Source organism: Dipodomys merriami, unplaced genomic scaffold (genome assembly GCF_024711535.1).
Source record: "Dipodomys merriami isolate MVZ:Mamm:240054 unplaced genomic scaffold, mDipMer1.0.p SCAF_19, whole genome shotgun sequence".
NCBI lineage: Eukaryota > Metazoa > Chordata > Mammalia > Rodentia > Heteromyidae > Dipodomys > Dipodomys merriami.
Window position 1 is genome coordinate 21,693,867 of NW_027203270.1, and position 17,994 is coordinate 21,711,860.

Below are 17,994 nucleotides of genomic sequence, written 5' to 3' on the forward strand. Positions count from 1 at the left end.
GAAAAGGTGTCTTGAATTGACTAGTCCCAACTTATGGAAAGCTCCAAGTTATGAAAGAAAGAACTTGTCAGGAAGCCTTCCTCAAGGGAGTATCTTAGGGTTCTAAGATTACATGGGGAGGGGGGGAGGGCAGTAAGCTGTTTCCTCAGGACTCAAAGCACTGTGTTCAGTCATGCAGGTCTCAGAGGCTGTTGTCCAAAGGATGCCTGGTCACTGCTTGTGCTAGTGACAGACCTCAATGTTATCATATGAAACTAGTTTTTGTAGGAATGCAAAATTATTAGTGTTATGAGGAAGTCAGGTAATATGTGATAGGGTCAGTATTCTTGCAGGCCTCCATCAAGGCTCATAAGCATAGGGCTGCCTCATTCCTCTGGATTTATATCATACCACCATGTAGTCTGGATATAAGACATGGAGGCATAGGATTTAATGTTTGTGCTACTGAGTCTTCATCTTGCTTTGGCCCTTCTTTTTTTTTTTAACTTAATTTAATTTTATTTGTGAACATAATGTACAGAGGAGTTACAATTACATGGGCAGGATAATGTGTACATTTCTTACCAAGCATTGCAGCCTCCTCCTTTGTTTACCCTTCACATCCCTTCCCAGCCTCCCCCCTCCCCCCCAATCCCAATCCCAATCCTTCTATTTCCCCCCCTTCCCCCCCCCCCCCGCACCAACGTTGTAAAGCTTGTTTTGGACATGACAACTTGTACTTCTCATTGTTGCAACAGGTCCACCTGTATCCTTAAACAACTGGTTTTTCCCCATCTCCTCCACTGACATCAAATATAGTGAAAGCAGGGGTTATACTGTGGGGGAGGGACATACAAAGCAACAAAGAGATAATCTTATAAATGTGTTAGAAACACATGCATAAAAGAAAAAAAACATTAAAATACATATCTAAGGGTTCATTTTCCTGACATCACATTATCTGACCTTTTCCACTTGACTCATACATCTACTAGATATTACAAATAAGGGAAACCATGGGACCTATGTTTCTTTGGGCCTGGCTTACTTCACTTAATATAATTTTTTCCAAGTTTTTCCATTTCCTAACAAATGGGGCAATGTCATTCTTTCTGATGGAGGCATAGAATTCCATTGTGTATATATACCACATTTTCTTGATCCATTCATCTACTGAGGGGCATCTGGGTTGGTTCCATATCTTAGCTATGGTAAATAATGCTGCAATAAACATAGTTGTGCTGGTAGCTTTAGTGTGGTCTTGTTTGTAAACATTTGGGTAAATGCCCAAAAGTGGGATTGCTGGGTCATACGGGAGTTCTATGTGAAGTCTTTTGAGGAACCTCCATACTGCTTTCCAAAGTGGTTGAACAAGTTTACATTCCCACCAACAATGAAGTAAGGTTCCTTTCTGTCCACATCCCCTCCAGCATCTGTTGTTGTTAGAGTTCTTGATTTTTGACTTTGGCCCTTCTTATTTGACTTTCTATGCCCCCGTGTCTCACCTATCAAATAGGAAATGTTTACTTTGAGCCAGTGTGTCTTGGAAGTATGCAACTTTTCCTTTTAGTTTTAGGCCATTCTAAGTAATTGATTATAGAGTTAAGATAATTAATACTCAATGTTAATGTTGATAAGTATGTTATATTTTCTATCATTTTATTGTTTTGTGATGCTTGTTTCTTTTCTCTTTCTGCTTTGAAAATCTACTCTTCCAGGAGGGTTTATTCTTTCCTGCATTTCTGTATTTTGATTTTCTGCCATGTCTGAGATTCTTTTATCTTTTGTAGTGCTATTTTAGTAGTCATTATTTCCTTGTGATTTAAGTATGATGATGATAGAGAACATGAATAAAGGGAGAAGCAAAATTTAAAATTAAATAGAGTCCATTAGGCCTATGCTAGAAAGTAAGAGTTCAAAAGTAAATGCCTTTACAAGAAAAAAGTTAAACAGAAATCTGACAGTTAAATAGCAACAAAGACCAACTTATATACAACAAGGTATGATTTAGTCAATTGTTCTTGTAGTTCTATATAAGTATATTTCTATCATAGACCTTTCTATGGGGAATCTAAGAAGTCTCTTAAAACCTATATGAAGACTTTGCTTCCCTCAGGAGACATCAGATGGAGCCAGGAGGCAGACCTTTCAGAGTTCAAGTTCTCACTGATGGTTGATGTTGCTGAGGCTGATGTCTATATTGATTGACCCAGTGGAGAATCCTAAGGTTGTGTCCTGGGGAGAATGGTAGAGAGTTGCTACCTTGAGAAAGTGTCTCTGGGAGCCCAGGGACAAAGTGCAACCACAGTTTAACAACCTACAGGACATGATGCCTCAGGACTGAGTACAAGTAAGCTATGAGAAGTGGGAGAGAAAGGGCAGAGTATCTGACAGGAACCAACAGAAAAATGTAAGCTTTGGAAAGCTGTTGTCAGCTTAGAAACCAGAAGTTGGAGAAGCCTGGTGGCAATATCAGAAACAGGGTTGGTAGTTCTTATGAAACCAGGTATCAGAAGCACCTGGATGGTTCACTGCCAGGCATCTGGGGCAAAACCTCTACTGATAGGTTATACCAGGCTGTGCAAACTAGTCACTGATCTGGTATAGTTTTGCAGAGTCCCATTCATGTCCTGGGCTTTCTGAAATGCAGCAGCTCTTTTCATGGTAAAAACTGCAGTCACCATCCAGGTGTGTCTCCCCAGGACACAGAAGGACACAGAATGACTTAGTTCATAAGCATGGTAGGTTATGTGTCCTTTTCCTGAAGCTGAAGTTGACAATCTCGTGGTAAGACAATGTGATTTTACCTTATATGGCTATCTGGTTATCCAAGTCTTTCTTCTACCTACCAACTACCTGGGCTGTAGTTGTCTCAGTTGGACTCTATTTTCAGTGGAAGCATGGGGGGAGGGATCAAAGCAGATGAGGGTTGTATACATCTGAATGATATGCATATACTTAAACTATAAAGTGGTGTGTGTGTATGTGTGCGTGTGCACACGCATGCACGTGTGCATGCATCCTAGTCCTGGGGCTTGAACTCAGGTCCTGGGGTGCTATACTTGTGCTTCTTGCTCAAGGCTAACATTCTATCACTTGAGCCACATCTCTACATCTAGCTTGTTACTAGTTAATTGGAAAAAAGAGTTTCATTGGATTTTCCTGTCCAGGCTGGCTTCAAACCTTGATCCTCAGATCTCAGCCTCCTGAGTGGCTAGAATTATAGATGTGTGCTACTGGTGCCTGGCTAAAATGTTTTTAAATATAGCAATTATGCTATAGTTGCCTATTGCCTATTGTATTTGATCATTTATGTTTCCTACATATTCTGACATTTACTTCTTTTTTTCACAATGGCTCATGGACAATTTGGCTAATTCACAGTTTTCATCTGTACCAGAAAGTAAGAATTTTCAGTTAAATGAAGATAGATGATGATATATGATAGATAATGATATATTTATATGTATTTTGAGAAAACCCCAGATAGTCTTTTGCAATTGACTATTGTAAACTCAACTGAGATTGTAAACTTGTGTAAAGGAGGGATCTCATCCTTTTAGTGATAGCTAATGAGTTGACCACTAGAGAGGAGCTATCATTTCTTATCTGATAAGTTTAAAAACTTGTTTAACATTGGTATAATTTTCTAATGTCTTTGTGTCAGACATGTCAGATATGCAGCAGAACTACTTGGAAGGCTGAGATCTGAGGATCACAGTTCCAATTCAGCTGCGGCAAGAAAATCTGAGAGACTCTTATCTCTGATTAACCACCAGAAAACTGGAAGTGGTGTTCTGGCTCAAGTAGTAGAGTTCATCTTGAGCTGAAGAGCTGTGGGACAGCGCCTAGGCCTAGAGTTCAAGCCCTACAACTGACCAAAAAAAAAAGTCTCTTGAAATTTAATATCAGGAAAAGTTTCTGTCTCAAAGGAACTAGTATACTTATTTATATAACTCAAATTTCCCTTTATGCATTAGCTATTAGGATCTCAGACCTAAATGTAATATTTAATCACTATTATTTCTGTGGGATTTATTTGCTATTATTTCTTCTGTGTTTTTAAACTTTATTACCATTTCTATTGTAAGTATATTGTTTTCACTGAAAATAATTCTTCAAATTATGACATATCATAAATGATTAATAACTTAATTCAAGACACAGTGTACATTCAGTAATTACTTTCTTTGGTCCATGGACTATTTGGAAGTGTCATTTGATATCCAAATATTTAGGATTTTTCAATTTATTTTATTGCTAATTGTAGTGTAATTCCATTATGGTCAGAGAACAATTTTAATGGTTCTTCTTCCATGTATAATTTTTATCATTTGTTTCATTATCATTTGTCAATGTTTACTTCTTTTATCTTTAACTTCTTTTAGCTACACTGTATCTGAGGAACTAATGATGTTATGTTTTTTGTTTTTTGGGGTTTTTTGTCGGTTGTGGGGCCTGGGCGCTGTCCCTGAGCTCATCAGCTCAAGGCTAATGCTCTACACTTGAGCCACAGTGCCACTTCTGACTTTTTCTGCTTATGTGGTGCTGAGGTGCATGCAAGGCAAGCACTCTACCACTGAGCCAACTTCCCAACACTATGCTTTTGGGGCATCAAACCACTTATCTTTTAAACCCTATAGCTATCTTGGCAATATAGAAACAATGAAATTGTACGTGTTGGTGGTAAATAATATATTAACTAAAGTATTAACTATATAGTTGGGAACTTAAGTAAATTCAAACATGTTAAACCTAATTGTTCAAAGCCCTTATTGATTACAATTACTCAGTGTGATTTTTGTCATTGCGATAATTAAACAATTACCTAACTCAAATTTTATATTCATTTTTTTTATAAAGTAGAGATCCATGTTATAAAGTACAGTAAAGACCAAAGGATAATTTTCTTCCTTTATTTCAAGCAGCATGTCAGGTTTAGAACACAGATTGTCTACTATTATACAATGTGATTTTTTTCTTAATTCTATCATACTCTTATTTCCTAAGGAGAGAAGATTGATGTGAATAATGTGGATACTGTTCTGCAAAATATAGGTATACCTCTTATAGAAGGAGAACCACAGAATCTACAAGAACATCTCTCATCTACTGGTGAGCTTTTATCCTCACGAGTTTGTTACTCTGGAGACTTTTCTGTGAGAGTTTCTGATACTGTACTTATTTGGCTAAGCCTTTAAAAATTATCTTCATACCATCACAAAGTCTGTATTTTTGCTTTTTTTTTGCCAGTCCTGAGGCTTGAACTCAGGGCCTGTCCCTGAGCCCTCTGTGTGCTCAAGGCTAGAATTCTACCACTTGAGCCACAGTGCCACTTCAGCTTTTTCTGTTTATGTGGTATTGAGGCTTCATGCATGCTAGGCAAGCACTCTACCACTGAGCCACAATCCCAGCCCAAGACTGTATTCTTGATAGGCCTTATTGTTAAGTTTTATTTTCTACTTAGTAGAGATAGTAACTCTACTGCCAGATAATTCTTCCTAAAGAGCAGCTTTGAATATGCTACCCTGCTGTCCAAAAACAGCCTATTTTTGTGCTCTGCCCTTACCTCTTTAATGAGATACAATTTTCATACATTAAAACCACAGGTTAGCTTTATGATATGATAACAGTAACTCATCCTGCAATTAGAATACAGTTATCTATAACTTCCCAGAGAATTTTCATAATGCTTCTGGCCATTCATTCTCTTCCCCTCTTGCTGGACATAGGAAATCTTATTTTTATCACATTTTATCAGCAGTGATTAGTTTTACCTGTCATAGAAACACAATGCAGATGGAATCGTATTATGTAGTCATACACAATGTAATATTTCATGTATGACTTCTCAAACATGTTCTTGTTCAATAGTATTACATTGTATAGATGTCACATTTGTCTGTGTTTCCTCCTGGGATTAGATATATTTGGGTACCAGTTTTTGACAGTTATAAATAAAGTCATCTCAAAGATTCAAACCTTTTGGTTCTTATACTCATTTGAGTGTATACCTATAAATGAGATTTCTGGGGTATGTAATAACTACATATTTAACTTGATAAAAATACTGCCATTGTTTTCCATCTGGTTGTACCATCATCAACATATGTTCTCTGCAGACTTCCTAATGCGTAATAGTATCAATATTTTTTCAAGCCATCATAATATGTGCATTTTGGAATATCATTGTGGCTTTAATTTACATTTCCCTATTCACAAATGATGTTGAGCAACATATACTTTTTAAATAGTGTTTATTGAACAAAGGGAATTATGACATTTACATTTGTGGATACTATATACTGAGATTATATTGAGCCTCTTTCTTATACCCTTTCTAATATCCTTCCTCTTGCCCCCTTTTGCCTCACATCTTTATTGGTCCCCCTTCTACTTTTACATCCTTTTCCCTCTCGTAGCTTCCACATATCAGAGAAAACCTGTAATACTCATGTTTCCAAAATTTCCTTCTTTCACCTAACATGATGATCTACATTGCCATCTATTTTCCTGAAAATATCATAACTTCATTCTTCTTTATGGTTAAATAAAAATTTGTGCGTGTGCATGTGTGTATGTGTATGTGTGCATGTGCACACGTGCATGTATATTACATTCGTTACCAATTTAACCATTGATGGGCATCTAGGACTATTCCATGGTTAGTAGTGTATTGCCACACATGCAGGTCTCTCTTTTCTGGGGGGGGGGGTCCGGTCGTGGGGCCTGAAAACTCTGGGCCTTAGCTCTTCAGCTCAAGGCTAGCGTTCTACCACTTGAGCCACAGCACCACTTCCGGCTTTTTCCTTTTTGCTTATGTGGTGCTGAGGAATCGAACCCAGGGCCTCATGCATGCAAGGCAAGCGCTCTACCACAGAACCACCTTCCCAGCCCACATGCAGGTCTCTCTATAAGAAGCTGGCTTTCTTTTGATATGTTCCTAAGAGGGGTACATCTTGATCATATGGACATTTTGATTTTGTGAACTGTTCTGTATCTTGGAAAGAAGTTCTAATCTGATAAACAAGGGATCTAAAAAAGTGAAGTACAGATTTTATAATCTTAATCAGCAATGGAGATTATTTTCTAGATAGTTTGTATAATAAAAATAAACTTTATTATGATCTAAAGTTTTAGCATTAGGTTGCTTACTTTCATGACTAATTTTTTTTTCATGACTAATTTATTCAGTTAATTAACACTTACTGGGCTCATAGTTCTAGATACTTCTCTAAGTATAAGCATTACATTGTTGAATTTGATAATGATTTTGCCTTCAAGAAACTTGTAGGTCAGGGAGAAATGAATACATGAAAAGAGGTAATTTTAGAAAGCAATAATTGTTCTCAAATAAATATAATGTTTTATATGAAAAAATATGACCAATCATGGGAGAGTAGTAGAGTTACTTTAAATATAGTGGTTAGGGAATGCCTGATAGAGGACAGCCATGTCTGAGCTGACGTCTGGACTGAATTTGCTTTTAGAACTTGGCTGAATCAGCTTTTCTTCAACAGAAGTTCAATGAATTAAATTTTGCTTCAAATTCTGATATTAAACCATGTTATTGGGCTGGGAAGGTGGCTCATTGGTTGAGTGTTTGCCTTGCATGCATAAGGCCCTGGGTTCAATTCCACAGCACCACACAAACAGAAAAAGCTGGAAGTGGCACTGTGGCTAACCCTGCCCCCCCCCCCCCCACGAAAAAACTTGCTATTACTTAGATGTTGAACTTAATCATTATAACCCACAGAGATTGTGCTGTCTTAATATTTTTTCACAATGTGTTCTTTTCCCTAAGATGAGAAGGTTGGTTTTGATGACATTGGTATCATACTGGAGAAAAAAGGATCACATTTCTCTGACAAAGAATCTGAAAGGCTGTCACTCCATGAGTCAGGTAATTGTAGGTATTATAGAGAAAACCTCCCCTCATCTTCAGAGAACTTAGGTTGATGAGTTTGTGGTTACACATCCCTGAAACTAGTTATTTTTAACCCCCCTAAAGACAATTGGTACTGTGATAAGAGAACCTAGTCTTCAAGCAATTTCATTTATGGAAATTGCCCCCTTTTAATATTTTAGTATAATATGGACTATTTAGAATAATATGGAATACTTCTTGAACTAAATTCAGATAAAAAACCCTGTCAAAAAACCTGGGTTGCACTCTAGGTACTTACGAGATCTGTTAACTGATAGGTACATTTGGTTAAAGGGAAAGGGGAAGTGTACATGCAAAAATAAAAATGAAAGTAATTGGGAAGTTAAAAATATCACATTAGTGAAGGTGCTCACTGAGAGCTAAGTGTGGTCATACTTAGTTTGAAAAATCTCTTACAAGCTGAGCGCTTGTGGCTCATGTCTATAATCATAGCTCTTCAGGAAGCAGAGATCTAAGGATTGATGTTCAAAGCTAGCTCAAGCAGGAAAGTTTGTGAAATTCTTATCTCCAATTAACCACCAAAAAGCCAGAGTAGAGCTGTGGCTTAGGTGGTAGAGTGCTAGCTTTGAGCAAAAAATAAACAGGGACAGCATGTAGGCTCTGAGTTCAAGCCCCAGAACTAGTACACACATACACAAAAAGTTATAATCATTGCACAGAAGTTTGAAACTGTGTATAAGTGCTTATCAAACATAGATCTTGGTAGTTGTTTATTAAATTTAGTTTTCTTTCTTCCTTGAGTAAAAGATTAGCAAAGTCAGAGGATCAAATTAAAGTACTGGTTTAAGAGGTGAATCCTTTTCCTTTTTTTGTTATTGTTGTATGGATGTTTGAACTTAGGGCCTCACATTCACTTGATAGGTACTCTACCACTTGAGCCATGCCTCCAGAATTTTTGGTTAGTTTTTTTTCTAATAGAGTCTCATGGTTTTTTTTTTTGTGTGTGTGTGAGGTAGCCATGGATGGTCATTTGCCTACCTAAACCTCCGCATAGCTGAGATTATAGGCATGAAGGATCGTACATGATTTATTTGTTGAGGCAGGGTCTCACTTTTTACACAGGCTAGCCTTGAACCACAATCCACCTGATCTTTGCTTCCATTGTAACTAAGTAGGTAATATCATTCCTGGCTTTAGAGTGAAAGCATTTTACTCTAAGTTGTGAACAGAATATAACATTGCAGTATTTCAATTAAAACAGTATGTGTATTAGTCTGGGTGCCAGTGGCTATCATTTCTTGGTGGGAAAGCATGTAAAACTTTTTTTCTAGCTACTGAAGAGGAAGATATTAGGAGGGTCAGGCTTTAGGTCAGCTTGGTCATGTCAGCCATTAAATTGGGAATGGTGGTGCATGCTTATAAGCCTGCTATACAAGAACTATCTTTAAGATTATTGTCAGGGGCTGGGAAGGTGGCTCAGTGGTAGAGCGCTTGCCTTGCATGCTCAAGGCCCTGGGTTCGATTCCTCAGCACCACGTAAGCAAAAAGAAAAAAAGCCGGAAGTGGCGCTGTGGCTCAAGTGGTAGAGCGCTAGCCTTGAGCTGAAGAGCTGAGGGACAGCGCCCAGGCCCAGAGTTCAGGCCCCACGACCGGACCCAAAAAAAAAAAAAAAAGATTATTGTCAAAGGACAGTCACAGGAAAAGTCGAGAAACTCTATATGAAAAAGTAAAAAGAGCTTGGAGAAGGACTCAAGTGGTAGAGTGTTTGCCCAGCAACTGCAAGGCCCTGAGTCCAAACCCCAGTACTGCCAAAACAAATATGATCAATTATTTAAGGACATATATAAACACCTGAATTAATTCAAAGAGGAATCAATAATATTTGAATGAAAAAATGAAGATAATTATAGGATATGAAAGAATTTAATATAGATGAAGAAATTCTGTGAATTATTTTAATCTTAGCAGAATATCTCGTATTTTGTCTGTCAAATTTATACGTATTTTCATAAGCTTTTTAAAGAAGAGAAACAATTTATTCTAGATTAACTATGAAATTCTCAACAAGAGAATAATCATAATTGGGGGCTGGGAAGGTGGCTTAGTGGTAGAGTGCTTGCCTTGCATGCATGAGGCCCTGAGTTTGATTCCTCAGCACCACATAACTGGAAAAAGTGGAAGTGGTACTGTGGCTCAAGTGGTAGAGTGCAAGTGTTGAGCTGAAGAGCTCAGGGACAGAGCCCAGGACCAGAGTTCAGGCCCCACGACAGACAAATAAATAAATAAATAAATAAATGTATGATCATTATTGCATAGCTTAGGCAATGAGTCTAGTTTGGATAAAAGAGAAAACCAAGCTGGGTGCTGGTGGCTCACGCCTGTAATCCTAGATACTCAGAAGGCTGAGATCTGAGGATCGCAGTTCAAAGCCAGCCCAAGCAGGAAAGTCTGTGAGACTTTTATCTCTAATAAACTATCAGAAAACCAGAAGTGGCAATGTGGCTCAAGTGGTATAGCACTAGCCTTGAGCTGAAGAGCTAGGGGCAGCGCCTAGGTCCAAAGTTCAAGCCCCATGACCAACAAAAAAATAAGAGAGAAAACCAGTTCTGCTGTGGCTCAAAAATCATAATTAAAGTGCATCAAGCATTTTAATCAGGCATTTTAACTCATTCCAGACAGAGTTCTAGGTCTTTTCAGATGTCTGACTTTGTCCTCAATGAAATGCAGTAACAGGAAGGATAATCTTCATTTTGTACAACAGAAAACTGGAAATCAAAAGAAATTATGTAAATTTTAATAGATAGTAAATTGTAGAAGACAATACTCAGACTAATTTTTTTGCTGTAGCAGTAATAATTTTTTCTTTCCACTTCAACTCTCCATTTTTATTGTAAGAAAAATACACTGGAAAGTAATTTTATTCCTTTTAGAAACTGTTATTATGCCTATTTTTAAAAATAAGTTTGAGAACAGTAAGCATAATTCTATTGAATTTTAAATCTTCTTGCCAAAGCAATCTATAAATTATATGCAAAACTAATCGCAACATTTTGTTAGATTTATCCTATTTCTTTTCCCTTACTAAGAAGATACAATAGCTATCAGAGACTTGGACAGCTCACTTGGCTATATGGATACTGAACTCATCAAAGAAGAACTCGATGAACTGAAAAGAAACCTCCCTGATGAAGGTAACTCATTTTAGATCTGAAAGTTTCATCATGCATTCTTGAGCATCCACATAAAAGTATTTCTGAAAACCAATCAATTTGGTAATGATTAAAAAGTGTAATGAAGTTCAGGGAGGAAAAACACCTTCTATGGCCTCTGCAAACAGTGAGCCAAAATGCATAAAACACAGTGAAAGATCACAAAATTCAGAGTTGGAGGCATGGCATAGTTGGCGAAACCCTAGCCAATAAGTGAAAATGGTAGGTACAGAGTTTGAGTCTCTGTCTTGAACCTAAAAAAAAAAAGATCACACAATTCATTAATAATCAAGACAACATGCCACCCTAAGAAAAAACCAACAACTCAGTGGACTTTAGTGAGAATGAAGATGAAGAGAGGAAGAACAAAAGAATCATTAAAGCAACAATGAGGGAATTGGCTGATGAAATAAAAAGTCAGGTCCATGATCACTAGAAGAATACAGTAATGAAATGATGAAGAAAATGCAGGACATCCAAGACATCAATAAAAAGACAGAAACTTGGGGCTGGGAAGGTGGCTCAGTGGTAGAGTGCTAGCCTTGCATGCATGAGGCCCTGGGTTCGATTCCTCAGCACCACATAAGCAGAAAAAGCTGGAAGTGGTGCTGTGGCTCAAGTGGTAGAGCACCAGCCTTGAGCTGAAGAGCTGAGGAACAGTGCCCAGGCCCAGAGTTCAGGCACCATGACTGGCAAAAAAAAAAAAAAAAAAGACAGAAACTTTACATTTTTCAATGGAGGAAATAAAGGAGAAAATTAACAAGGAGATAGACACAACAAAAAAAATCTCAATAAATTACATAAGAATTGATATCAACAAAGACCTTGTTAGCATGAAAGGCTCTAGCTATTACAAAGTACAGTTGAAAGCATAGGCAATAGAACAAATGAAGTTGAAAACAGTATCAGAGCCGGGCGCTGGTGGCTCACGCCTGTAATCCTAGCTACACAGGAGGCTGAGATCTGAGGATCGCGGTTCAAAGCCAGCCTGGGCAGGAAAGACCGTGAGACTCCTATCTCCAATAAACCACCAGAAAACTGGAAGTGGCGCTGTAGCTCAAGTGGTAGAGCGCTTGCCTTGAGCTGAAGAGCTCAGGGACAGCGCCTAGGCCCAGAGTTCAAGCCCCATGACCGACAAAAAAAAAAAAAAAAAGAAAAAAAAGAAAATAGTATCAGGAGTTGAAGATAAAAGCAGAGGAATTAGAATAGAAAATCAAAGGCATGGAAAAACACCCAGAACATACCAAAGGGACATTCAAGAATTGGCAGATTTGCACTGTTGGTGGGAGTGTAAACTTGTAAACTTCAGCCACTCAGAAAAGCAGTGTGGAGATTCCTCAAAAGACTCAAGAGCTCCTCTATGACCCAGCAATACCACTCCTGGGCATTTACCCAAATGACCACAAACTGGGTCATACTAAACCCACAGTACAACTGTGTTCATTGCAGCATTGTTTACCATAGCTAAGATATGCAACCAACCCAGATGCCCCTCAGTAGATGAATGGATCAAGAAGATGTTCTCTATATACACAATGGAGTTCTATGTTTCAATCTTTCTGATTGAAGGAAAATGTTAGATTGAATTCATAAGGAAATGGAAAGACCTGGAAAAAATTATATCAAGCTAAGCAAGCCAGGCCTAATAATAGGTTGCAAGGTTACTCTCATTTGTAAGAACTAGAATATGTCTATGATATTCTTAACAGGGGATCACAATAGCCCAGTTGCTAAGTGCATAAGACGATATATAATGAAGTGTATCAAAATGAAATCCAAGAATTAGAAACAAAAGATTCTTATTATGTCCTGTATAGGTTATTTCTATTTTTTGTTTTAGTTTTCTGTACCCTTTGTCTTATATATAAGTTTATCTGATCCATGGAAAGGAAAGAGAATCACAGAAACAACAGGACAAAGGATGAACTAATGGAATAGTGATACTCATTAGACACTATGTTGGAAATGAACTATATAACTTAGGGGGGGAAGGGAGTAGGGAAGGAAAAGCAGGAGAAAATGAGGGAGGGGATAACAGTGTTTAAAAAGAAATGTACTCATTACCTTACTTACATAACTGTAGCCCTCCTGTTCATCACCTTTAATATATATATATATACATATATATAAGTAGATATATAGACTAGTATATATATATAAAGGTGATATATATACTTGTGTATATATGTATATTAAAGTTGATATATACATATACTTACAAATATATATGTGTATGTATGTATGTGTATGTGTATATATATATATATATATATGGCAGATTTGGCCAAAAGATCAAATCTATGAATAATTGGGATAGATAAAGGAGAGTTCAAAAATTCAAAACTAAAAACCCATTTAACAAAACAACACAAAACTTCCCAACCTCAAGAAAGAATCTTACCCATCTGATAGAAGCATACAGAACGCCTAAGAGACAGGAATATGTCTAGACATATTGTTGTGAAAACTCTGGACTTAAATAACAGGATAACAGATTTCTCCACAAAAACTGAACGTAAAGAGAGCCTGGAGTGGTATAATTCAAGCTCTGAATAACAATTGCCAACCTAAACAAATGTACCCAGTGATGCTATCATTTAAAATCTATGAAGAAACTAAAACCTTCCATAATAAATGAAAACTAAAGGAATTCATAAACACTAAATGAGCACTACAAAGGATACTAAAGGAAAACATACTTCTGAGAAGCCAATCAAAAGTCAAAGAAACAGCAATTAATAAAAGTCACTAGAAGATTGGTTTAGTAAAATAAGAAGAGGAAGGCATCAAACTACAGGCAGGAAGCATGACATATATCTTCATAGTAATATTAAACATCAAAGGACTCAATTTCCCCAAGTCATAGAGCAGCAGATTGGCTCAATAAATCAAGCAAATGTACCTTGCAAGAAAGCAGGAGTAGCATACTATTGTCAAATAAAATAGACTTCATGTTAAAAGCAGTAAGAAGAGACAAAGAAGGCCACTACATATTAATAAAGGGAAAGGTCCACAAAGAGGAAATTACAGTGGTCAATATATATCTATATATATAGATGTAGATATATCTATATCTATATCTATTTCTATATCTATATTTATATGCAAAGCTGGGCGCTGGTGGCTCGCTCCTGTAATCCTAGCCACTCAGGAGGCTGAGATCTGAGGATCGCAGTTCAAAGCCAGCCCAGGCAGGAAAGTCCGTGAGACTCTTATCTACAATAAAGCACTAGAAAACCAGAAGTGGCACTGTGGCTCAAGTGGTAGAGTGCTTGCCTTGAGCTGAAGAGCTCAGGGACAGCGCCCAAGTTGAGAGTTCAAGCCCCACGACCAAATACACACACACACACACACACACACACACACACACACACACACACACACACACACACACACACACACACACACACACACACACCACATATATGCAGCAAACATTAGAGCACCTAAATTAAACAAATACTCTTAGACTTACAAAGATTGATAGGCCCCCACCACAATATTAGTGGGAGATTTTTTAAACACTGCACTTTCACCAAAGGACAGCTCAACCAAAGGATCAGCAAAGATGCCTCTGAATTAAAGGACACCATAACCTAAATGGACTTAGACAAAGAGTAACCCAACAACATCTCAGGATCAACATCTCATGAAACCTTCTCCCAAACAGATCATGTCCTAGGACATTCAACATGACTGAGCAAATACAAAAGGATTAAGATAGCTCTGCATCCTATCTGATCGTAGTGGAATTGAACTACATCTCAACAGCAAAAGATATTGTAGAAAGCATTAAAAAAAATGGAAAAGCCGGGCACCAGTGGCTCACGCCTGTAATCCTAGCTACTTAGGAGGCTGAGATCTGAGGATCATGGTTCAAAGCCAGCCAGGGCAGGAAAGCCTGTGATACTTTTATCTTCAATAAACCACTAGAAAACCAGAAGTAGTGCTGTGGCTCAAGTGGTAGAGTGCTAGCCTTGAGCTGAAGAACTGAGGGATAGGGCCCAAGCCCAGAGTTCAAGCCCCATGACAGACAAAAAAACAAAACCACCCTCCCCCCAAAAAAACCCCATGGAAACTGCAAATCACATGGTTGAATAATGAATGGGTCACTGAGGAAAGAAATCAGAGAGTTCCTATAATTAATTGAAAATGAAAACACATCATACCAGAACCACTGGGATACAGCAAAGGCAGTGTTGAAAGTTCATAGCACTAAGCACATACCACTCAAGTAAATAACCTCATAATGCAACTAAAGCTCTTAGAAAAACAGGAACAAACCAAACCCTACAGTGCCAAATAGAGATAGTAAATATTAGAGCAGAAACTATTCAATTAAAGACTAAAAACCTATACATGAATCCCTGAAACATAAAGCTGGTTATTTGAAAATTTTAATAATATTAGCAGACCCCTAGTTAAGTTGACAAAAGGAGAAAAGAGTCTCAAGTCAACAAAATTACAGATGACAAAGGTAACATTACCACAGACTTCCAAGAAACTCAAAAGATTACCAGGGACTATATCCAAAATCTATACTCAAATAAGATGATAAAGACATGGATAAATTTTTAGAGACATACAAGCTGCCTAACCTGAGCCAAGAAGATATAAACCACTTAAATAGACCCCTAAGAAGCAATGAAATCGAGGAAGCAAAGAATCTTCCAACAAGGAAAAGCCCAGGTCCCAATGGATTCACAGCTGGATTCTACAAGACATTTAAAGATGAACTAACACAAGTACTGTTCAAACTTTTCCATGAAGTAAAAATGGAAGGATCACTACCAAACATACTTTATAAAGCAAGTGTTACAGTCAGCCCCAAACCAGGTAGGAATCCAAACTAAAAAGAGAACTATAGACCAATCTCTAGGATAAATGTACATGCAAAGCTCCTTAATAAAATGCTTACCAACAGAATTCAACAACTAGACAAAAAACATACATTATGATCAAGCAGGTTTTATCTCAGAGGTGCAAGGCTGGTTTAATATACATAAGCCAATAAACATACATCACATTAACAGAACCAAAGACAAGAATCACATTGTACTTCCCTATGACCCAGAATATTACAAGTCAGGATACAGTAAATACACTTGCACATCCATGTTCATTTCTGCACTATTCAAAATACCCCAATTATAGAAATAGTCCAGATGCCTTAGAGTTGATGGTTCTCAGCTTCCTGAGCTAGGATTACAATCATGAGCCAATGTTTCTCTGCTAGAATCATTTTTTTTTTTTTTTGGGTCCGGTTGTGGGGCCTGTACTCTGGGCCTGGGCGCTGTCCCTCAGCTCTTCAGCTCAAGGCTAGTGCTCTACCACTTGAGCCACAGCGCCACTTCCGGCTTTTTTCTTTTTGCTTATGTGGTGCTGAGGAATCGAACCCAGGGCCTTAGGCATGCAAGGCAAGCACTCTACCACTGAGCCACCTTCCCAGCCCTAGAATCATTTTTATTGGATACCTCTTCTCTATGTTTTCATAACAATGATGTATTGCTTTCCATTGCATTTGCCATATTTTAATTGCATTTTTATATTTTTGACTTATCTTTTTAAATTTAAGTTTAATATAAGAAAGGGTATGTTATTTATCTTTTTATATTCAATACCTAGAAGAATATGTGGTATGTAAGTAGGTTCTCCATAAGTGTTGAATGAGAAATAAATAAATGACTGCAAAAATAAATGAATGAGGGACTGGGGGTTAGCCCAGCCGAAGGGCGCCCGCCCAGCGCACGCAAGGCCCTGGTTTGGTCCTCAGCCCTGGGGGAAAAAAAATGAATGAATGAGTGAATACATAGGTATTGATAGGATGATTTCTAAGGAAAATGCAAGGCTTCTTTTGTTCAGGGAAAGAATACTTTTTCTAGCACATTGTAATTATTTATCTACAGCAATTCTGAATGCCACAGAGAACTGAAGTCTATGTCTAAAAATAGAGTAAAAATGAAGTCTTTTTTTCCTCTTTACCCTGAGAGACCCACTTGTATGATTCTAGGTATTACTAGAATTGAGGGTGTTTAGAGAATTAATACATGAGCGGTATTTTCTACCATGTTTAATAAAAAGAAGTATAACCCCGGAGCTAGATTTTTTTTTTAGTGGTCAGTTTACTAATGCAGAAGAAATCCTTGAAAACTAAGAATTATGTGACTGAATAGAACATAAGTAAATAAATGATGCATAATAATAAAGTTTAGTTTCTAGATCATTACTTTAAAAACATTTCCCCTGAATTTGTATATTATAGCTAAAGCAGAGACAGATCTGAAACCATTGACAGATAGAAGAGAAGTTACTTCAGGTTAGTGAAAATTTACTGTAAATTTAAGGCTCAAATTCTTTACCCTGTACTATATTTTTCTATGATAAATATTTTATTGAGTTATGACTTACAATTATTATATAAACATGTGGCACAGCACTGTTTCTGACTTTTTGGTAGTTAATTGGAGATAAAATTCTTATAGATTTTCCTACTCGAGCTGGCTTTAAACTATGATCCTCAGGTCTCAGTAACTAGGATGATGGGTGTGAGCCATCAGCACCAAGCTCACATTGTTTTCTAACATACTGCCTGGATAGAAAATTGCCAATAATTCAGAAAATCTTGATATCATTTAATGGTCACTTCTTGTTACTTTTGATAGTAATTACAATCAACCCTTCATATCCATGGCCTCCCCATCTGCAGATTCAACCACATTTAATAAAAAAAATTTGGAAAAATATTGCATCGGTACTGAACAAATAGACTTTATTGGTAACAACTATATAGTATTTATATTCCATTAGGTCTTAAAGTTAATATAGAAATGCTTTCAAGGATATGAAAAGAAGCATGTAGATTATACTCAAATCAGTATCACAAAAAGAAGAAAACAAAATTAATCATCGTTATTTTTT

General features: G+C 37.3%; 1 protein-coding gene across 1 annotated transcript in view; it reads left to right on the plus strand.

The window, feature by feature from the left end:
• LOC138830530 (fap1 adhesin-like) overlaps positions 1-17,994 on the plus strand; it is a 167,559-nt gene that overhangs the window by 12,208 nt on the left and 137,357 nt on the right. The window contains exons 8-11 of the mRNA XM_070026908.1: positions 4,990-5,094; positions 7,784-7,882; positions 10,954-11,058; positions 17,339-17,392. Of these exons, the coding sequence (XP_069883009.1) occupies positions 4,990-5,094; positions 7,784-7,882; positions 10,954-11,058; positions 17,339-17,392 (363 nt within the window). The remainder of the gene's footprint in view (positions 1-4,989; positions 5,095-7,783; positions 7,883-10,953; positions 11,059-17,338; positions 17,393-17,994) is intronic.